The sequence below is a fragment of the Lepus europaeus genome, chromosome 10 (assembly GCF_033115175.1).
Source record: "Lepus europaeus isolate LE1 chromosome 10, mLepTim1.pri, whole genome shotgun sequence".
Lineage (NCBI taxonomy): Eukaryota > Metazoa > Chordata > Mammalia > Lagomorpha > Leporidae > Lepus > Lepus europaeus.
The window spans coordinates 25,777,679-25,799,580 of NC_084836.1; the positions used below are offsets into that span (position 1 = coordinate 25,777,679).

At 45.1% G+C, this 21,902-nt stretch overlaps 1 protein-coding gene across 1 annotated transcript in view; it reads left to right on the forward strand.

The window, feature by feature from the left end:
- The first annotated feature begins 2,404 nt into the window (after positions 1-2,404).
- NDUFA12 (NADH:ubiquinone oxidoreductase subunit A12) overlaps positions 2,405-21,902 on the forward strand; it is a 38,119-nt gene continuing 18,621 nt past the window's right edge. The window contains exons 1-3 of the mRNA XM_062202024.1: positions 2,405-2,527; positions 3,409-3,491; positions 11,070-11,157. Of these exons, the coding sequence (XP_062058008.1) occupies positions 2,442-2,527; positions 3,409-3,491; positions 11,070-11,157 (257 nt within the window). The 5' untranslated portion in view covers positions 2,405-2,441. The remainder of the gene's footprint in view (positions 2,528-3,408; positions 3,492-11,069; positions 11,158-21,902) is intronic.

Here is a 21,902-nt window from a genome sequence, read left to right on the forward strand (position 1 = left end):
GCCTGGCCCAGCCCAGACTGGACTGTTGACGGCATTTGGGGAGTGAACCAGTGGATAGAAGAATCTCTCTCCTCCTCTCTCTCTAGCTCTGCCTTTCAGTAGATTTTTTTTTAACTTTTATTTAATGAATATAAATTTCCAGTGTACAGCTTATGGATTACAATGGCTTCCCCCTCCCATAACTTCCCTCCCACCCGCAACCCTCCCCTCTCCCGCTCCCCCTCCCCTTCCATTCACATCAAGATTCATTTTCAATTCTCTTTATATACAGAAGATCTTTTTTAAAACAAAAAAGAAATGATAAACACAAAACTTTGAAATCTGAAACCAAAGGTGAATGGTGAATACCCCAGCAAAGCTGAGAAGAATCTGAATTTCACCCCTGATCCTTCCAAATGCTCTGGTACGGTTGCATGCCCTCTGGAAAGTGTATAAAATAAAGGATTTGCTGAAAGCCCAGTTAGTAAGCAAAGCAATGCTGAGTGTAGAGTTGTGTGAACCAGGGAGACAGCTGTTGGTGATGATCTCTGGAAGTTGCATCACATAGTAAAGTTGTCCTTGACTTCTTGCATATATGTGCCAGAAAACACAAAATTGTTCATGTCAGCCTTGTTAAAAAAATAACAATCAGTACCCCATTGTGTTACATTTGGGCAAAAGTGGTGCAGTGAGTTAAGTCCTGCTTGGGATGCCCACATCCCATATAGAGCACCTGGTCCAAGTCCCAGCAACTCCACTTCCAATGCAGCTTCCCGCTAATGGGCCTCCAAGGCAGCAGATGATGGCTCAAGTACGTGAGGCCCTGCCACCCACATAGGAGACCCAGATGGAATTCTGGCTCCTGATTTCAGCCTGGCCCAGCCCCAGCTGTTGTGGGCATTTGGGGAGTAAACCAGTGGGTTCCTCTTTTTGTCACTCTGCCTTTAAATCTTTGAGAAATTGTGGTACAGTCATCCAGTGGAATACTATACAACAAAAAATATGTTAACATGAGTGAATTCCAAAAATACAAGGCATGCAGAATGCAAGCCTAAAACATGCAAAAGAATAGAACTGAACTAGTTTATTGAAAGCAGGCAGAAAATAATACATTATCAATAGGGTACTTATGTATGCAGTTAAACTGATGTTTTAAAAGCTAGGGAAGGGGCCAGCGCTGTGGTGTAGCAAGTTAAGCATCCACCTGTGGCACCAGCATCTCATATGCGTGCCAGTTCGAGTCCCAGCTGCTCCACTTCCAATCCAGCTCCCTGCTGATGGCCTTTAAAGTTACACAAGAAACTTTATAAGAAGTTTAAATAATTATGTCCGTAGCAGAGTGCCTAGCTCAAGAACCAGAATTCAATCATGGTCTCTCACATGGGTGTTTAGACCCAAGTTCTGGAGCCATCACCTCTTGCCTCCAGGGGTGCACATTAGCAGGAAGTTGAAATCAGAAGCCAAGCTGACTCAAACCCAGACACTCAGGAGATGTGGGCATCCCAAGCAGCACCAAATGCCCACCCTGTGGGCTTCTTCGGAGCATTTTGTTCTTAGTATTCAGGGAATGGGAGAAAGGAATTATTTTACAGTGCAAAAGTTATTACACAAATTTAAAACACGTTCATAATTTAAATTCCAATTTAAATATCATTTCAAACACATTTTAAAGCTCAATAATTTCGAGCTGAGTTGCAGATACGCAACTCTATGCGAAAACACATACTGAAACAGAATACTGTCCCACATGATAGTAACAGTGCTTTGCCAGGGTGGGAATGGGGTGGAAAGGGGACTAAACATTAACAAAGACTTCCTTCCCCATGCAATTTGCCAAGAGTTGAAGAGTTGTGAAACGTACTGAATCTTGAGCAGATTCATGTTCACCTGGTATTTGCTATTCCTCCTCACTCCCATAGCAACACAACGCTTATCCAAGGTACCGCAGCAAGTTCGTGGAAAATGGAATCGAAAGGTAAGTTTATTATGGAGCAAAAAGTGTCTGAACTCCATGCATCATTCCTTTCTCTACGAATTTTCTGAAGTACCGTCGTTTGTAAGCAATATCGTATCGAATACACAACGTCCGTGTGCGGTCACGATCTACCTCCTTACATCTTGTTTCCAAAGACGCCTGGCGCACTGGAAAAAGACTTCCGCAATCGTTTCAGCCAATCATCTTTCCCTATCTGGGGAAGCCTCGTCTAGGTGAGCTTTCCGCTATATTCTCGCCTCTACACGCAACCTCTAAATACTTAAACTTTACAGAGCCTTTGCTTCGGAGGGAAACCAGCAGCGCCTACTTCGGTACCCCAAACGTTACCCGGGGAGTCCCAGCTCTGCGCACGCGCAGAGCCACTTCTACGCCGGGCGTGCGCAGGAACCTTGTCAGCGGCGGCGTGGCCGCTTCCGCCCGGGGAGGTTTGCTCGGGGCACGCAGGAGGCGGGGCTTGCCGGACAAGATGGAGTTGCTGCAGGTCTTGAAGCGCGGGCTGCAGCAGGTCAGCGGCCACGGCGGCCTCCGGGGCTACCTCCGAGTTTTTTTCAGGTAGGCAGCGGGAGCCGTGCTCGTGGTCTCCGGGACTGGACTTGCTCTGGTTGGTTTCTTGGAGGGCGGCCCAAAGTTGGAACGCCTTTCAGAACCGACAGTTGTGGTCAAGGACAGCTGGCCCAGTCTCTGCTTTGTAGCCCCCGGCCCAAGTCCCCGAACCTCCTCGAGACGGGGCCGCAGCCACCTGTAGAGACAGCTGTGACACGGAGTTGGGGGGCATCCTGGCCGCACCCCTGTCCGGCCCCTGGAGATAGTTAGCATTACCGTTCCCTTGGTGACCTTGGGAACGTTTTTTCCCTGTCCTGGCCTTGGCCTCCAGTTCTCTATGGTAAGGCTCTGAAAAAGTGACCATGGCGCGCCCTGCAACACCCGATCGTCCCTGATCCGGTCTAGGCAGCCTCCTCCGCAGAAACCGAATTGCTGACCCGGAGTGGAATGGAAGAGCCAGGACACCTGGTGTCATTTTAAGAAGATGAAATACTTTGGCCTCCCGATATCTTGACGGTTTTGCTGCCTCCAGTGTCTCATGGGGCAGGGATAGCAGATACGATTTGAAAATAGTGCATTTCTGTTGTACTGTAAGTTAAGCACATTCCGTGTCTCAGTTTACCCTTTCCGGTTCTGTCAGACTGACCCGGGAGGGTAGCACGAGTAGGGATTCTAGAGCTGTTAACCTGGCGGCTGATTCTTCCTCAGTGGGTGCTGAGAGCCTGGCAAGGAAGGCTGGCCGGCCCAGCAGTGTCCATGCCCAGCCAGCGCCTCTTCGTGTTTTTAGTTGATGAGGCCGACTTTGGGCCAGAAAGTTGTATTCTCGTTTTCGTTTGTGTTTTGAACAAAGAACCACTCTAAAATACCTGTTTTCTTTTGTGCATTCACAGGGCAAATGATGTGAGGGTTGGTACCTTAGTGGGGGAAGACAAATACGGAAACAAATACTATGAAGACAACAAGCAGTTTTTTGGTGAGTGCTGTATTTTTTGTCATGAATTATTGGATTGGGATTTGATTTGGGTGTTTTTTTTCATAACAGTAGGAACATTTACGAAGCACTTGGAAATGAGTGAAAAACTCAATAGAAAATGGACAAGAAAAACAAACTAAGTGGCCACCAGAGGCATGAAAGATGCTCATCCCCACTCGCAATTATAGGAATGCATCTTCAGAAAACAGTGTTGGGCTGGCGCCATGGCTCACTTGGTTAATCCTCCACTTGTGGCGCCAGCATCCCATATGGGTGCTGGATTCTGTCCTGGTTGCTCCTCTTCCAGTCCAGCTCTCTGCTGTGGCCTGGGAAGGCAGTAGAGGACAGCCCAAGTGCTTGGGCCCCTGCACCCGCATGGGAGAACAGGAGGAAGCACCTGGCTCCTGGCTTCAGATTGGCGCAGCGGTGGCCATAGTGGCCATTTGGGGAGTGGATCAATGGAAGGAAGACCTTTCTCTCTGTCTCTCTCTCTCACTGTCTATAACTCTACCTGTCAAATAAGTAAGAAAAAAAAAAAAAAACAAAAACAGTGTTATCTTTTTTCACCTATCAAATTTTGAAGTATTTCCTAGTGTGAGGAAAAGCATAGGAATACATCGCTTAATGCTGTCTTTTTAGACAACAATTTGGTACGTTTTTACAAAATTTTACATTGCCATATATCCTTTCTCTCAGTACTTCTGCTTCCAAGAATTCATATTATAAATATTCTTGCAAAAACAGAAACACCCTTTGCACCATGATTTTAGTAGTAAATTCTAAAAATAGCTCTAGTGTATATCAGTTGGGTACTGATAAATTTAAACATTTCTTGTTAATGTCTCTAAACCTGAGTTTTCTCATCTTCAAGTAGAATGATCATATTTGCCCCAGAAGGTTGTATTGAAAAACAGCCATTTAGCCTGTGGTTAAGACAGTATTTAAGATGTGTGTGTCCCATGTGGGAGTGCCTGGGCTCAGTCCTCAGCTCCATTTCCTGATTTTAGCTTCCTGTCAATACAGACCCTCAGAAGCAGCAGTAGTGGCTTAAATAATTGAATCCCTGCCGCCCACGTGGGAGACGGGGATTGAGTCCCCAGCTCCGAGCTTCGCCTTGGCCCAGTCCTGGCTGCTGGGAGCATCTGAGCAGGCAGCCAGCAGATGGGAGCGCTACTGCTCTGTCTCTTTGCCTCTGGAATAAGAAATGAAGAGTGAGCGGCAGAAGCTTATCCAAATGTAGTTAGTTTCTCATTCTCAGCCCTGTTACCAGAATGTGCCAAGTAATTCTTAGTTGTGAGGAGCTGTCCTAAGCATTGTTGAATGATCGGCAGCACTTCTGACATCTTCCCACCAGATGCCAGTATTACCTTCCCTCTACACTTGTAACAACCATGAAATGTCTTCAGTCATTGTCAGATGTACCTTGGAGGGGTGGGGCAGGGAGGTGTTGTAGTGTCGTGGGATGAACCGCTGCTTAGGACAGCTGCATCTTCTATCAGAGTGCCAGTTCACTCGCTTCTGATCCAACTCCTGCTAATGCATCCTTGGAAGAGGTGGATGATGGCTCAAGTCCTCGAGTCCCTGCCACCCATCAGGGGTTTTAGGCTGGTTTCAACCTGGCCCATCCCCTGCTGTTGCAGACATAAAATTGCCCTTTGTTGAGAAGAACTACAGACCTAATGGTTGGCAAGGAATTGTTCAATCAATATTTGCACTGTTACTACCTTTTTGGGTTTTTTTAATCATGTATACTTATTACTTTTATAATAATAAATTCACTCTTTATTGAGATTAAAAATGTCAAAAAGGAAAAAATAATCTTCATCCATAATGTGAAATAATAACGACTGAACATCATTGAGTGCCTACCCCATGGTTCGGTGTGTGCTAAACAAAGGGCATACATTACCTACTTGAGTCTTGAGCATTCCTTTGAGGAAGGCACTGTAGTCCCCACCTTGCAGCTGTTTTGTAGATGAAGAAACTAGGTCACTGAGCAGTTAAGAATACTCCTTAAGGATATGTGAACCATATGTGGTTGGAGTGGATGTAAGTTGGTCTATAAGAGGTAGACATCTTACATGCTCTATAAGCATAATATTTAGAGTTTAAATATTTATTGATTTGAGAGGCAGCATCAGTTAGAGAGAGGGAGAGACACACAGAGCAAGAGATATCTTCCATCCTTCTATCCCACAGCAGCAGGGGCTAAGCTAGGCAGAAGCCCGGAGCAGGACCTCCCTCCATATCTCCCAAATGGGCAGCAGTCCTTGAGCCATCATCTGCCGCCCTTCAGGCTCACTGGCAGGAAGCTGTATCAGAAGCGCAGAGTAGCCAGGACTCAAACCAGGCCCTTGGATATGGAATGTGGACATCCCAGGCTACAGCCTAACCTGATCTGCTGCAAACCTATCCCTATAATATATATATATATATATATATATATATTTTTTTTTTTTTTTTTTTTTGACAGGCAGAGTGGACAGTGAGAGAGAGAGAGACAGAGAGAAAGGTCTTCCTTTTTGCCGTTGGTTCACCCTCCAATGGCCGCCGCGGTTGGTGCGCTGTGGCCGGCGCACCGCGCTGATCCGATGGCAGGAGCCAGGGGTTATCCTGGTCTCCCATGGGGTGCAGGACCCAAGCACTTGGGCCATCCTCCACTGCACTCCCTGGCCACAGCAGAGAGCTGGCCTGGAAGAGGGGCAACTGGGACAGAATCCGGTGCCCCGACCGGGACTAGAACCCGGTGTGCCGGCGCCGCAAGGCGGAGGATTAGCCTAGTGAGCCGCGGCGCCGGCTTCCCTATAATATTTTTAATATTCACACAAGTCACAGGATTTTGGACCTAGAATAGATTTTAAGAGATTATTTAAAAATTAGCATTTGATAGATGAGGAAACTGAGGCCCAAGGATTGTCTTAAGGAGGCTTAATTAAATAGTGCAGATAATTATGACAGACCCTCCAGGCAATATTCTTTGGACTTGTCGCTATATTTTACAAATTACAACATTTACATCTCTCTCTTTTTTCTTTCTGTCCTCAAATTGGAAAGGCTTTGTTTTTGCTAATTTAAAAAAATGATATATACCTATGTAAAACATTAAAATTTAGTGTGTAAGATAATGATGGGGCCAGTGTTGTGGTGTAGCAAGTTAAGCTGCCACATACCACACCACCATCCCAGCAGGGCATTGGTTCTAGTCCTGGCTGTTCTACTTCCTGTCCAGCTCCCTGCTAATTCGCCTGGGAAAGCAGCAGAAACGGCTGGGAGGCTCTGATAGAGTTCCAGCCTCCCGGCTTCATCCTGGCCCAGTCCCAGCCTTGCAGCCATTTAGGGAGTAAACCAATGAATAGAAGATCTCTTTGTCTCTCCCTCTCTCTCTCTAGCTCTGCCTTTCAAATACATAAGTAAATCTTAAAAAAAGAAAAAAAGAAAGTTCCCTCTCCCCATGTAATTTTACCCCTTTTGATAGTTTAACCTATGTATGTGTATATATATTTAAAGATTTATTTTATTTATTTTATTTATTTGAAAGACAAAGTTACAGAGAGAGGTAGAGGCAGAGAGAGAGGTCTTCCAGCCACTGGTTCACTCCCCAGATGGCCACAACGGCCGGAGCTGCGCCGGATCCGAAGCCAGGAGCCAGGAGCTTCCTCTGGGTCTCCTACATAGGTGCAGGGGCCCAAGGACTTGGGCCATCTTTTACTGCTTTTCCAGGCCATAGCAGAGAACTGGATCAGAAGAGGAGCAGCCTGGACTAGAACTGGTGCCCATACGGGATGCCAGCGCTTCAGGCCAGGGTTTTAGCCTGCTGCGCCCCAGCCTGGCTAGCCTATGTATATTTTAAGACTCTTTAGTGAATGTATAAGCCTACACTATTTTAAAATCCATGGGATTATGTTATGCATGTTGTTTACTTTAACAATATGGAACATTTTTCCATTTTAGTAAAGTTAGATGTATCCATAGCATTCTTTTCTATTTGGATGTTTGATTGTATTTTCTAATTTTTAAAAATGCATAGGATTTTTAAATTTGTTGTTTTAAGATGTACTTGAGATGCAGGTGGGAGGGAAGTTATGGGGGGGAAAAAGCCATTGTAATCCATAAACTGTACTTTGGAAATTTATATTTACTAAATAAAAGTTAAAAAAAAAAAAAAAAAAAAAAAGATGTACTTGAGTGGCAGAGGAAACACACCCAGAGAGACACAGATAAACAGAGCGCTCCTATTATCTGGTTTATTCCCCAAATGCTCGAAATGGCTGAGACTAGGCCAGAATGCAGTCCAGGTCTCCTGTGTGAGTGGCAGGAACCCAGTTTCTGGAGCCTTCAGTGCTGCCTGCCAGGGCCTTTCTTAGCAAGAAGCTGGAGTCAGAGCTGGGTGTTGAACCCAGGTATCCCAGTGGAGGACAAAGGCATCTTAACCACTAGGTATTCTTTTTAATAGGAACACACAGTGCTACTGTATGGAAGAACCATGTTTTTTTTTTCAGACTCTTCACTATTGATAGTTAAAGTCAAAGACTTGTTGCTTTTAGAGATAAAGTTGTAGAGGACCGCCACTGTGGTGCAGCAGGTTAAACCACCACTTGCTTGACACTGGCATCGGCATCGCGTATTGGAATACCAGCTGAGTCCTGGCTGCTCCAGTTCTGATCCAGCTCCCTGCTAATGTGCCTGGGAAAGCAGCAGAAGATGGCCCAAGTGCTTGGGCTCTTGCCACTGATGTGGGAGGCCTAGATAGAGTTCCGGGCCCCTGACTTAAGCCTGGACCAGCCCCAGCCATTGCAGCCATTTGGGGAATAGATCCTCAGATAGAAAATCTCTTTCTCTGGGTCTGTGTGTTTGTCTATTTCTGTCTGTCACTCTGCCATTCAAATAAGAGAATAAATAAATCTTTAAAGAGAAAGATGTGTAGAATCTGGCATTTGGCCTAACAGTTAAGATGCTTCTTAGGATGTACATGGTACACATCGGAGTCCCTGGGTTTGATCCCTGGCTCCGGCTCCTTGTTCCAGTTTCCTGCTAATGCAGGCCCTGGGAGACGATGATGGCGCAAGTAATGGGTCCCTGCCACCCACATGGGAGACCTGGATTAAGGTTCTGGCTCACAGCTCCCAGCTTTGTCCTGGCACAGTCCTGCTGTTGCAGGCATTGAGGGAGTGAATGAGAAGATAGAAGCTCTCTGTCTGGCTTTTTGTCTGTCTCTCTGCCTCTCAAATTAAAGGGAACAAAAGTTTAAAATAAAAAGAAATAATGTTGTAATGAACCTACTTGTGACTGCTTCCATGCCTTTAACTGTTCTAAGAATACATTCCCAGAAGTGGGATTGCTGATTCTGAGTATGGACATTTAAAATTTTGAGAAATTTAAAATATTGAGAGATTGTTAAAACCTTCATTGTGGCCACATTCTCCTGCCTCGTGGGATCGTAGTTTTAGTTGTCTGTTCTCAAGATTGATTTCTCTAAAAGAAGAAGCAAATCCCAGTTAAAAATTGCATTTTTTTTTAACAGATATGGTCATGTTTAAATAACATTAGTAAATATTTGTTTACCTAAGAAAACTCTGTAAGCTAAATACAGATTATCTTTTGCTTGTTGGTTTAAAATCCATTGTAGGAATAAATTCATTCTCTGTTAGGATGTAGGGGCAATAGGGAGAGTAGAAGGGATTAAAATTTATGATACACTTACATGCCCAATGCTGAATGAGCTCTGTGTACGTGTGATGTTTAACTTCCACAGCAACTTTAAGAGGTAGGTATAATCATCCGCATTTTTTTTTTTTTTTGACAGGTAGAGTTAGACAGTGAGAGAGAGAGAGACAGAGAGAAAGGTCTTCCTTTGCCGTTAGTTCACCCCCCAAATGGCCGCTGCAGCCAGCACGCTGCGCCGATCCGAAGGCAGGAGCCAGGTGCTTCCTCCTGGTCTCCCATGTGGGTGCAGGGCCCAAGGACCTGGGCCATCCTCCATTGCCTTCCCGAGCCACAGCAGAGAGCTGGACTGGAAGAGGAGCAACCAGGACAGAATCCGGCGCCCCAACTGGGACTAGAACCCGGGGTGCCAACGCTGCAGGTGGAGGATTAGCCTAGTGAGCTGCAGCGCCGGCCAATCACCCACTTTTTCTTTTTTTCTTTCTTTCTCTATTTGTTTATTTATTTTTGGACAGGCAGAGTAGACAGTGAGAAGAAAGAGACAGAGAGAAAGGTCTTCCTTTGCTGTTGGTTCACCCTCCAATGGCCGCTGCGGCCCGTGCACCGCGCTGATCTGAAGGCAGGAGCCAGGTGCTTCTCCTGGTCTCCCATGGGGTGCTGGGCCCAAGGACTTGGGCCATCCTCCACTGCCTTCCTGGGCCATAGCAGAGAGCTGGCCTGGAAGAGGGGCAACCGGGATAGAATCCGGCACCCCAACCGGGACTAGAACCTGGTGTGCCGGCACCACAGGTGGAGAATTAGCCTATTGAGCCATGGCGCCGGCCTAATCACCCACTTTTGATAAAGAAACTGATGCTCATAGAATTTACCTAACAACCACTAATAGTAAGTGACAAAGTCCTAATTAGAACCTAAATCTGTGTGAAAATTCAAGGCCCTCAAGAAATGATTCTGTAAATAGTATTTTGGCCTCAACCATTCTAAGGAGTTTTTAAAATAAAGAATGTAGCCAGCCTCTTTTGATGTGCTGTTACCTCACCCTCATTTTTAATGTGTGCTTGTTATGCGTCCTTCACCAGTTTCCAGAAGGATCCGGGGTGTTTATATGGAAGCGTGGAATTGAGGTGTGATTACTGTGAGTTTGAGTCCTCCTCAATCTCCGGAGGGACACTTTGTCTACTGAGTCTGAATGCGTGGGAACACATTTCCCTGCTGTGTCAGCTACCCCCTCCTCAGGGAGCTACAGGAGAGGCACGGGTTCTCCACTGTGGCAGAGGTCCGTGCCCCACCCACAGCAGGGACTTGTCTTAGTCTCTGGTGTAGGAACCTTGCCGCTGTGGTGGCCAGGCTGTTGACAGAAGCTTGCCATACGCTTGCTGGAGCTTGCCTTTATTAATACACATTTCTCGTGTAAAAGCCAATAAATGTCTTTTCTTTTTTTTTTTTTTTTCTTTTTTTCTTTTTGACAGGCAGAGTGGACAGTGAGAAAGAGACAGACAGAGAGAAAGGTCTTCCTTTGCCGTTGGTTCACCCTCCAATGGCCGCTGCGGCTGGCACGCTGCGGCCAGCGCACTGCGCTGATCCGATGGCAGGAGCCAGGTACTTATCCTGGTCTCCCATGGGGTGCAGGGCCCAAGGACTTGGGCCATCCTCCACTGCCCTCCCGGGCCACAGCAGAGAGCTGTCCTGGAAGAGGGGCAACTGGGACAGAACCCGGCGCCCCGACTGGGACTAGAACCCGGTGTGCCTTCGCCGCTAGGCGGAGGATTAGCCTGTTGAGCCACAGCGCTGGCCTAATAAATGTCTTTTCTTAGTACAAAGATTATCTTCTTTGTATCATGCAGCTATTCTTTAAGAAGAAAAGAATTATTTTCTGTATTTCCTCACATCTTGCTAAATATTGGTCTTTCTACCCAGGCCGTCACCGATGGGTTATATACACCACTGAAATGAATGGCAAAAACACGTTCTGGGAAGTGGATGGAAGCATGGTGCCTCCTGAATGGTAATCAGTTTTTCATTGGACTTGGCAATATTTGTTTCATTATATAAATGTGTATCAAATGTCTGTATCTTTGAGGCAATCAGTGATCATCTTCAAAGTGTGTCTAGTTACAGTGGCATTGTAACAAATCCTAAAGCTTAGTGGTGTAAAACAACAGTTACACTTATCTTTTTATTTTTATTTTCAACTTATTAGAGAGGCAGAGAAAGGAGACAGAGAGAGCTCCCAGCTGCTAGTTCACTTCTCCAGTGCCTGCAACAGCCCCTTCTGGGGCCAGAGCCAGGGACCAGGAATTCAGTCCAACGCACTCAGATGTGTGGCAGGAAGCTAGTTACTTCAGCCATCTCTGCTGCCTCTTATGGTGCACATTAGTGGGAAGCTAAATCAGGAGTGGAGCCATGTATCAAATCCAGATACTCCAGTGCGGGATGCCCACCCCTAAACTTTAATTTCACTTTTCCGTAAACTTTTTAGTTTTATTTAATTATGTGTTTTTTAAGATTTATTTATTTATTTGAAAGAGTTAAAATGAGTTACACTTCCCAGATGGCTGAAACAACCAGGGATGGGCCAGGCTGAATCCAAGAGCCAGGAGCTTTATCTCAGTCTTCCATGTGGGTGCAGGGGCCCAAGGACTTGGGCCATCCTCAGCTGATTTCCCAGGCACATTATCAGGGAGCTGGGTAGGAAATGGAGTAGCCAGGACTTGAACTGGTGACCATAAGAGATGCCATCACTGAAGGCAGCAGCTTTATCTGCTGTACCATAGCCCCGGCCCCTCTGGCAATCATTTTCAAGTATGTTTTCTTCAGTGGTCAAATGGGGGGGCTGGTGCTGTGGCGCAGCAGGCTAACACCCTGGCCTGAAGCACTGGCAACCCATATGGGCGCTGATTCGAGTCCCAGCTGCTCCTCTTCCGATCCAGTTCTCTGCTATGGCCTGGGAAAGCAGTAGAAGATGGCCCAGTTTCTTGGGCCCCTGCACCCACATGGGAGACCTGGAAGAAGCTCCTGGCTCTTGGCTTTGGATCAGCATAGCTCCGGCCGTTGCAGCCATCTGGGGAATAAACCAGCAGGTGGAAGACCTTTCTCTCTGTCTCTACTCTCTCTGTAACTCTGTCTTTCAAATAAATAAAATAAATCTTAAAAAAAAAATAAGAAGGTCAAATGTGGAAGATTTTTTTTTTTTTTTAAGATTTATTCATTTATTTAAAAGGCAGATTTACAGAGAAGCAGAGACAAAGAAAGGGATCTTCCATCTACTGGTTCACTCCCCAAATGGCTGCAATGGCCAGAGCTGGGCCAATCCAAAGCAAGAGGCCAGAAGCTTCATCCAGTCTCCCATGTGGGTACAGGGGCCAAGCACTTGGGACATCCTTTGCTACTTTCCCAGGCTCATTAGCAGGGAGCTGGATCAGAAGTGGAGCAGCTGAGACATGAACCAATACCCATATGGGTTGCTGGCGCCACAGGAAGGGGTATAACCTACTACACCACAGCGCCAGCCCCAGAACAGTTTTTGTTAAATATTGTGTTAGCTAAGCAAAACAAGTTTGTAAAAGTTTACCTACCACCAGTTTTCAACCTCTAGTCTACCACTTGGACAATTTGGGAACATTGAAGCCATGGTAATGGATGAGGTCTTTTTTTTTTCTTTTTTAAAGATGTATCTATTTGAAACTCAGAATTACAGAAAGAGGGGGGAGACAGAGAAAGCTTTCATGCACTGGTTCACTCCCCAGATGGCTGCAATGGCCAGGGCTGAACTAGGCTGAAGCCAGGAGCCAGGCACTTCATCTCAGCCTCCCATGTGGATTATCCTCTACTGCTTTTCCAGGCACACCAACAGGGAGCTGAATTGGAAGTGGAGCAGCTAGGCCTAGAACTGGTGCCCATATGGGATGCTGGCACTGCCAATGGCAGCTTAACCCGCTATGCCACAGCACCGGCCCCTGGGTGATGACTTTATAAAAAGCTCTTTGGTTCTTAATGTGCAGCTCTGACTAGGAACTTTGTCTTGCAATGGTTGGGGCTTGATTTGTTTTTCTTTCTTTTTTTTTTTTTTTTTAAGTTTTTTAAACTTTTTATTTAGTGAGAAAAATGCATGGGAGAGTGAGGGCTCTATCTAAAAGAGAAAGGGAAATCTGGATTCATACTGAGCAGAGAGTAGGCCAAAAGCCAGCCACGTAGAGGAGCATGCAAGCCAGAAAGCTTGAAGCAGGTGACCCAAAGGCCATGCGCCCTGAAGGTGTGGGGCAGCAAGGGGATCAAGGGCAGGGAGGGGAAAAAAGTTGGGGTTCTTTTTAATGGGAAATAGTAATCTGTGGTTCTGTTAAGATGTAAGGAGCTGTGATTTTAAGTTTAGAGCTGGCAGCTTACTCTGAAGGGGCATTCTATGTGTTTAGGTCTTAGTGAGATCCAGGTTTCAAAATAGGATGTAGGCTTTAAGAGCTAAGGTGTTGTGATGGTTTTTGTTTGATTGTTCAAACAGTGAAGCCAACAGAGTTGCATTCCCGGGACGAAACGCAAGGCATATGGGTCATCTTGTTCAAATGCATGTGGATCTCTTTCAGAACTTGAGCCCATGTAATGCTGGTGCCCAGGGTCCACATTGTGGGACATGGATTTGGGGAAGGCCAAGTTAAAGAACGTGAAGTGAAACACTTAAAATTATAAAACAGTTAAAAAAAAAAAAAAACAACCCTTGAAAATAAAAGAACGCTATTCAGCTAGGCAAGTCCCTTTATGTTGCCTGAGATCATATGAAAAAAGCAGCTAAGAGCTATAGAAGGTAAAATCACTGCAGCAGGTGCCTGAGGGCGGTTGAGGATACAAAGCTCCTGCGGACTGAGAACCTCAGATGACCCTGTTGGTATGGGACGTTTAAGGCTTCTGAGGAGTCTGTGGAGGCGGTGGCATTGGACAAAGTAAGCCCTTTGTTTCTCAGTCCCCCCATCACACACTTTGCTGAGTGCAATACATTGTGGAATTGTAAATCCGTAGATTCTTACCTTCAACCCATGAATAAAACTGAGGTCAAATTGATTTATCTGTAATTAGAGAGCTAAGTATTGTGGTATATAAAGAGTGGTGAATAAGGGCTGGAGTTGTCATGCAGCAGGTTAAGCTCCCCCTTGGGACACTGCATCCCATATCTCAGTGCCAATTTGAGTCCTGCCTGTTAGGCTTCTGATCCAGTCCCTGCTAATGTGCCTGGAGAGGCTGCAGAAGATAACCCAAGTGACTGAGCCCCTGCCATCCTTGTGGGAGACTAGCTTGGAGGGCCAGGCCTGGCCCCAGCTGTTGTGGCCATTTGGGGAATGAACCAGCAGTTGGAAGATCTTTCTCACCCTGCCTCTCCCTCTCTGGCTCTGCCTTTCAAATAAATAAATCTTTAAAAAAGGAAGGGAAGGAGGAAGGCCGGACAGATGGATGGGAGAAAAGAAGGAAGGATTCTTACTTTCTACTGGCTTTTCATAGTTCTCTCAGGATCCCATCTGCAGACTCCAGAGCAAGTGAGGCATCCGCATTTTACTGTTCCTTCTGAGTTGCCATGAGTCACGGGGGAGGCGTGAAGTTTTCCTTACTTTCCTAGGGCTTTTTGGCTGAGCCTAAGAATTAAATTGACATAAGACAGAGCAAAAGGAGAAAAGCACACAAATTTATTTAATATAAGTTATAACGTGATACGAGGACCCTCAGAAGGAAATGAAAATTCAAAGACACAGTTTTATGTTGAACATTTATATACCGTATTGGGCAAGGAGTAGTACATTGTGAAGACGTGACAAAGCAGAGAGTCCTGGCTTAGGGTAGTTAATTGAGTGAAATGACTAGGAAGGGCAGGGCTAGTTTCACAAGGCTTATTGTACAGGAGTATTTCAAAAACTTCATGGAAGAACTAATTTAAAAAGTTCAGTTTGATGCAAAAGGTTTTTTCATAAAATATGGAAAAATACATATGAGAAATTTCAAAAAAGTTTTTGCACCAAAATGAACTAATACTTCTTTATTTTCATTTTAAAAAATTTATTTGTTCATTTATTTGAATGGCAGAAAGACAGAGATGGAGACAGACAGAAACATGTACCATCTGCAGGTTCGGTCTCCAGATGCCCATAACAGCCGGAGCTGAGCCGGGCTGAAGCCAGGAGCCCAGAACTCAGTGCAGGTCTCCCAGGTAGTGGCAGGACCCTACCCACTTGAGCCATTACTTCCTGTATCCCAGGGTGCACACTAGCAAAAAGCCCGGAATTAGAAGTAGAGCCAGGACTCAGACCAAGGCACTCCACTTGCAGGTGTCTCAAGTGGCATCTTAACAGTTGTGCCAAACATCTGCCCCTAAATTCACATGAATTCCATGCAAATTTGGAAGAACTGTCATACAGATTTCTTTTCTTTCTTTCTTTCTTTCTTTTTTTTTTTTTTTTTTTTTTGACAGAGTGGATAGTGAGAGAGAGAGAGACAGAGAGAAAGGTCTTCCTTTTTGCCGTTGGTTCACCCTCCAATGGCCGCTGCGGCCGGCGCATCTCGCTAATCCGAAGGCAGGAGCCAGGTGCTTTTCCTGGTCTCCCATGCGGGTGCAGGGCCCAAGGATTTGGGCCATCCTCCACTGCCTTCCCGGGCCATAGCAGAGAGCTGGCCTGGAAGAGGGGCAACCGGGATAGACTCCGGCACCCCAACCGGGACTAGAACCCGGTGTGCCGGTGCCGCAAGGCGGAGGATTAGCCTGTTGAGCCACGGCGCCGGCCTGTCATACAGATTTCTGTCGACCTCAACTTCCTGTCCTTCAAGATGATCATAATACTTGCCTTCTGATGTGAGGAGAACATTTTTCACTTGGGAATTTCATCTCCTGCTTTTAAGGAGCACAGTTCAGACTGTCCTTGCTCTTACGGGCCTTTAACTCAGATGAGTCAATATGCCAGAGTAGTGTTTGTTTTGTTTTTTAAGATTTATTTATTTTATTTGAAAAGCAGAGTTAGAGAAAGAGATCTTCCATCCACTGGTTCACTTCCCAAATGGCCACAACGACCAGGGCTGGACCCTGCTGAAGCCAACAACCAGGAGCTTCTTCGGGATCTCCCACATGAGTGCGGAGTACCAAGGACTGGGCCATATTCCAGAGCTTTTCCAGGCATGTCAGCAGGGAGCTGGATCAGAAGTGGAGCAGCTAGAATTCAAACCTGTGCCCATATGGGTGCCAGCACTGCAGGCGGTGGCTTAACCTAGTGCGCCACAGTGCTGGCCCCCAGAGTTGTGTAATTTGGGTGATATTTTCTGAACTCCTTCAGCCACGACACCTAAATTTTCAGACCTTGTTCGAGGTTTTTTTTTTTTTTTTTTTTTTTTTTTTTTTTTTTTTTTTTTTAAAGATTTATTTATTTTTTATTTGAAAGACTGAGTTACAGAGGGACTGGGGGGTGAGACAGAGATATTTTCCATTTGCTGGTTCACTTCCTGAATGGCCTCAATGGTCAGAGCTGGGCCAGACTGAAGCCAGGAGCCAGGAGCTTCTTCCAAGTCTCCCACCTGCGTGCAGGGACTCAAGCACCTGGACTGTTCTTTGCTGCTTTCCCAGGTACATTAGCAGGGAGCTGTATCAGAAGTAGAGCAGCCAGGACTCAAACCTATGCCCGTATGGGATGCTGGCACTGTAGGTGGAGGCATAACCTGCTACGCCACAGTGCCTGCCCCATCTCCTTGTTCAAGTTTGATCAGATGTCCCAACAATGTCCTTAATAGCAAGAAGACTAATTGCACATTCCATATGGTTCTCATCTCTGTTTAGTCTCCTTTATACTTGGGTTGGTTCCTGGTTTTCCTTGATTTTCAAATTTTGACACTTTGAAAATTACATATTTGTAAAGTTAAATGTTTCCTCGTGACTAGGTTTAGGCTATGTCTTTGACAGGAATGTCCTAGCAACGATGTGCTGTTTTCTCATTGCATCTATTACGTGGCACCCAATTTTGATTTGAATGATTATTAATGAAAACTTCTATCACTTGATTATGGTGTCTGCCAGTTTTCTCCATTCTAAAGTTACCATTTTCCCTTTGTTATTAGTTAACATTTTCTGGGGAGACATGTTGAGGTTATATAACTATACCATTGCTCACCAAATTTTTAATTTACTAAGTGTCTACTAGCTGATAGATGGTAAAGAAAATGTGATACATACTCACACATACAGGAATACTACTCAACCATAAAAAAGAACAGGAACTTAACGTTTGCAACAACATGGATGAATTTCAGGTCACTATGTTAAGTGAAATCAGCCAATCACAGAAAGACAAGTTTCACATGATCTCATTCATATAGGATCTTTTTTTTTTTTTTTTTTGGACAGGCAGAGTGGACAGTAGAGGGAGACAGAGAGAAAGGTCTTCCTTTTGCCGTTGGTTCACCCTCCAATGGCTGCTGCGGTAGGCACGCTGCGGCCGGCGCACCCCGCTGTTCCAATGGCAGGAGCCAGGTGCTTATCCTGGTCTCCCATGGGGTGCAGGGCCCAAGCACTTGGGCCATCCTCCACTGTACTCCCTGGCCACAGCAGAGAGCTGGCCTGGAAGAGGGGCAACCGGGACAGGATCGGTGCCCCGACCGGGACTAGAACCTGGTGTGCCGGCGCCACAAGGTGGAGGATTAGCCTACTGAGCCGCAGCGCCGGCCTCATATAGGATCTTTAAAAAGTTGAGTTCATAGAAGGTTAAAGTATAATGGTCATTACCAGAAGCTGGGGAGAAGTGAGGGAGGGAGAAATGGGAAAGATTGCTAAGTTAGATAGGAGCAGGAAGTTGTGGTGTTCTGTTGCACAGTAGGGTAACTTGATAACATATATTTCTTGTTTTTCTAAAGACCTAGTAGAACAAAGGACTTGAAATTGTATATAGGATAGGGTCTTCAAACAGATAATGGAAAATGTATATTATAAAACAACTACAGGGGCCGGCACCATGGCTCACTTGGTTAATCCTCCGCCTGCAGCGCCGGCATCCCATATGGGCGCCGGGTTCTAGTCCTGGTTGCTCCTCTTCCAGTCCAGCTCTCTGCTGTGGCCCAGAAAGGCAGTGGAGGATGGCCCAAGTGCTTGGGCACCTGCACCCGTGTGGGAGACCAGGAAGAAGCGCTGGCTCCTAGGAGGCTTCAGATCGGCGTAGTGGCCATTTTGGGGGTGAACCAACGGAAGGAAGACCTCTCTCTCTCTCTCTCACTGTCTGACTCTGTCAAATTAAAAAAAAAAACTACATATGGATTTGATTTCAATTTTGTTGCATCAGAAATAAACCTATCTTTTAATTCTATTTCCACAAATTTTTTGGAAATGCCCACCTACTTTGCTCAGGTAGGTATGAGATGCTTGATAGACAACCAAGTGGGGTTGGTTGGTGGGTAGGCAATTCAGATGCTGGTCTGGAGGTTAGGATACATGTTGGTACTGGACATAACGACTTTGGTATGGTTTTACCTAGGGTAAGATACAATTTAACTTCATAAATTAAGCGCTAAGAAGATATGACCTTCACTTAACTGCTTTGCTCTGTTGCCTTGGAAACCAGATAAGATTCTATCAATTACATTGCTAGGCCCAATTGAGCTCCAGTTTTTAAATTGTATCTGAATCAAGAGGAATTATAAATGCCTGCTAAATGAGCTATGTTTGGGTTTCCCTGAGTGCTGCTACTCAGAACTGGCAGATCCCTTGTGGGAATGGGAATCCTGAAGCTATGCCTATGGCGATGCTATTACAGATGTTGGCTTTGTGGAGCTTGAAGCTTTTAAGTCAGAGCAGCTCTGTACCTTTCTGATGGGGCTGTCATCTCCCTTGAGCCTGTGCCGTTCATTGATGGAGTTAGGAAAGTAGCTGGGTGAGCTGTCACCTGCATGAACGGCTGCAGAGACTCCAGTGAGAGGAGCAGCTGGTGCTGTCCAGCTGGTGGTAGGCTGTGGCTCCTGTCCTCTGTTCTCTGGGTCATCAGGTACCAAACGTGGCCTGTGATGCTCTTTTGAGTCTATTCAGTAACTGTGTAATCTCAGGTAGGGATAGATTTCCCATAGGGGTGTTAGTGGTTTTGATGGAATAGGGGAGTATATTTAGGCAGCTTCTCCGTTTCCCTTAATGTATGCTAATCTAATGGGGAAGTGAGTTCATTTTATCTATCTCATCTCAAGGTCTATACTTCTTTTTGACTGTGCCAGCACTTTTAAGGCTGTCAGGTCCTCTCATAGATAAACAGAAGGTACATATGATGGTACAAACATCTGGATGGGCAGTGGAGCTACCGTGAAAATAATAAGCTTGCTACCTAGAACCCAGCACACCACCTTGCTCACAAACCGTTCGTTCATTCAACAGGTAGTTACTAACCACCTCACTGTGTCAGGCACTGATTGAGGCGCCCACAGTGGTGTGTGAAATACATGTACTCTTTGCTCTCTTGCAGTTTATGGTCAAGTGACGAATCCTAGCTGCTGGACTCATACTGCACTATAATTTAGTGTCATTTTTGTTACAGTACCTTGATTATCCTAACTACATTTTATTCTCTTATGGAATCAACAATGAGATTTTAATGTATTTTAATTGGATTGAATAGAATATTCTGAATTTATTTAAGTAGATAACAAAATATCTTTTTTTAAAGTTTTTTTTTTTTTATTTACTTGAAAGGCAGAGTTACAGAGAGGCAGAGAGAGAGAGAAAGATGAGAAGTTTTCCATCTTCCGGTTCACTCCCCAGATAACCTCAACGGCCGGAGCTGCGTTGATCCGAAGCCAGGAGCCAGGAGCTTTCTCCAGGTCTCCCACATGGGTTCAGAGGCCCAAGAACTTGGGCCATCGTCCACTGCTTTCCCAGGCCATAGCAGAAAGCTGGATTGGAATTGGACCAGCCGGGACTCGAACTGGTGTCCATATGGGATGCCAGCACTGTAGGTGGTGGCCTTACCTGCTATACCATGGCACCAGCTCCACAAATATCATCTTATACCAAATACCATCTTATGCCCTCAGTTTTGTCTGTAACTAATTGCCCCTCTATAGAGTAAGGCACAAACATGTTTATTTTCATTGTCATGGTAGTTAGCTTTTATATAGAGCTAGTGACATAGAAATCAAGAAAATTATTAGTGCCTACATGAAAGTTGGCAAGATAAAAACATTGTTGTAGAAAAATAGAAAGTTTAGGCTGTTTCGTGCATGACAATATAAAATTATTTCTTCCACTTCTATCAGGAGAAATAAAGATTTACTCTTTGTGATTTGAAATGTTGGTCCCCTGAATTCCTTTGAACCAAGTTTTATAAAAGCGGCTTCCTTGGATTTTTCTCTACTGCATATACCCTGTTCTCCCACTTGGTGGCACCTTCTGTTCATTTGTCAGCAACACATCTTTCCTTCTCCAGTGTGGCACACTAGTCTCTTGTATATTCACTTTTCTTGTTAAAATCAATGTTTACTTCTCAAGCAATATATTAGTACATTGTTTTCAAAGGGTTTCTATTTTGTTTTTATTTTTATTGTTTTTTTTTTTCCTAAAGAAACCATTTATTTAATGAGTACACATTTCATAAGTACAGCTTTAGGAATATAGTGATTCTTCTCATCTTACCTGCCCTCCCACACCCAGTCCCACTCCGTATCCTCCTCCCTCTCCCATTTCCAGTCCCATTCTCCATTAAGAACAAAAAACTGTTCCTTCATAGTCAAGACAAGGGCTGCTCAAGTCATCCTTTCTTGAAGTGTCAATTTCACTTCTACAGGTTTTCTTTTAGGTGCTCTATTAATTATTCAGGTCAAGGAGAATCTGTAGTTTTGTCCCTTTGGGACTGGCTTATTTCACTAAGTGTGATGTTTTCCAGATTCATCCATTTTGTTGCAAATGACCAGATTTTTTTTTTTTTTACTGTTGTGTAGTATTCCAGGGAGTACATATCCCATAATTTCTTCATCCAGTATTCAGTTGACTGGCATTTAGGTTGACTCTATGTCTATTGTGATTTGAGCTGCAGTAAACAAGGGGGTGCAGATAACTCTTTTATTTGCTGATTTCATTTCCCTTGAGTAAATTCCCAGGAGTAGGATGGCTGGGTCATATGCTAGGTATATAGTCAGATTTCTGAGGTATCTCCAAGCTGATTTCCATAGTGGTTTTACCAGTTTATATTCCCAGCAACAGTGGATAGGGTACCTTTTTCCCCACATCCTCACCAGCGTTTGTTATTTATTGATTTCTTTCTTTCTTTCTTTTTTTTTTTTTTGAAAGTAAAGTAGGATTTATTTAGGTTGGAAACCTCCTGCCAAAGTGGCAAAGAGAGGGGTTCCAAGAGAGGAAGACCCAAAGGGGACTAGTGGCAGTTGGCTTTAAGTACAATTTTGAAGGGAAAAAAAAAAAACTTAACAATCAGAGATTGGCATTTGGTTACCAAGTAGAGACAAAAACCATCATAAGACCTCATTTACAATTCTCCATCCTGTCTGGCCTGCTAAGGGTAGGATAGATAACTTGTTTTCACAATAAGCTGTGAGCTTTGGAGGAGCTCCTTTGCTATTCCCATGGTAAATTTGGAGATTCCGAAGGAATCTGTTTGTTCTTGCTGAAGATAACATTTTGGGGAAGGAAGTAAATATTTTATACCCCAAGTTCCACTGGGCTCCCTTGACTATTAACCCATCTGACTCCTCACATTCCCTCCTCCCAGGCCGGGGAGGGGGAGCGGTGGGAAACCCTAACATCTGTTAGTG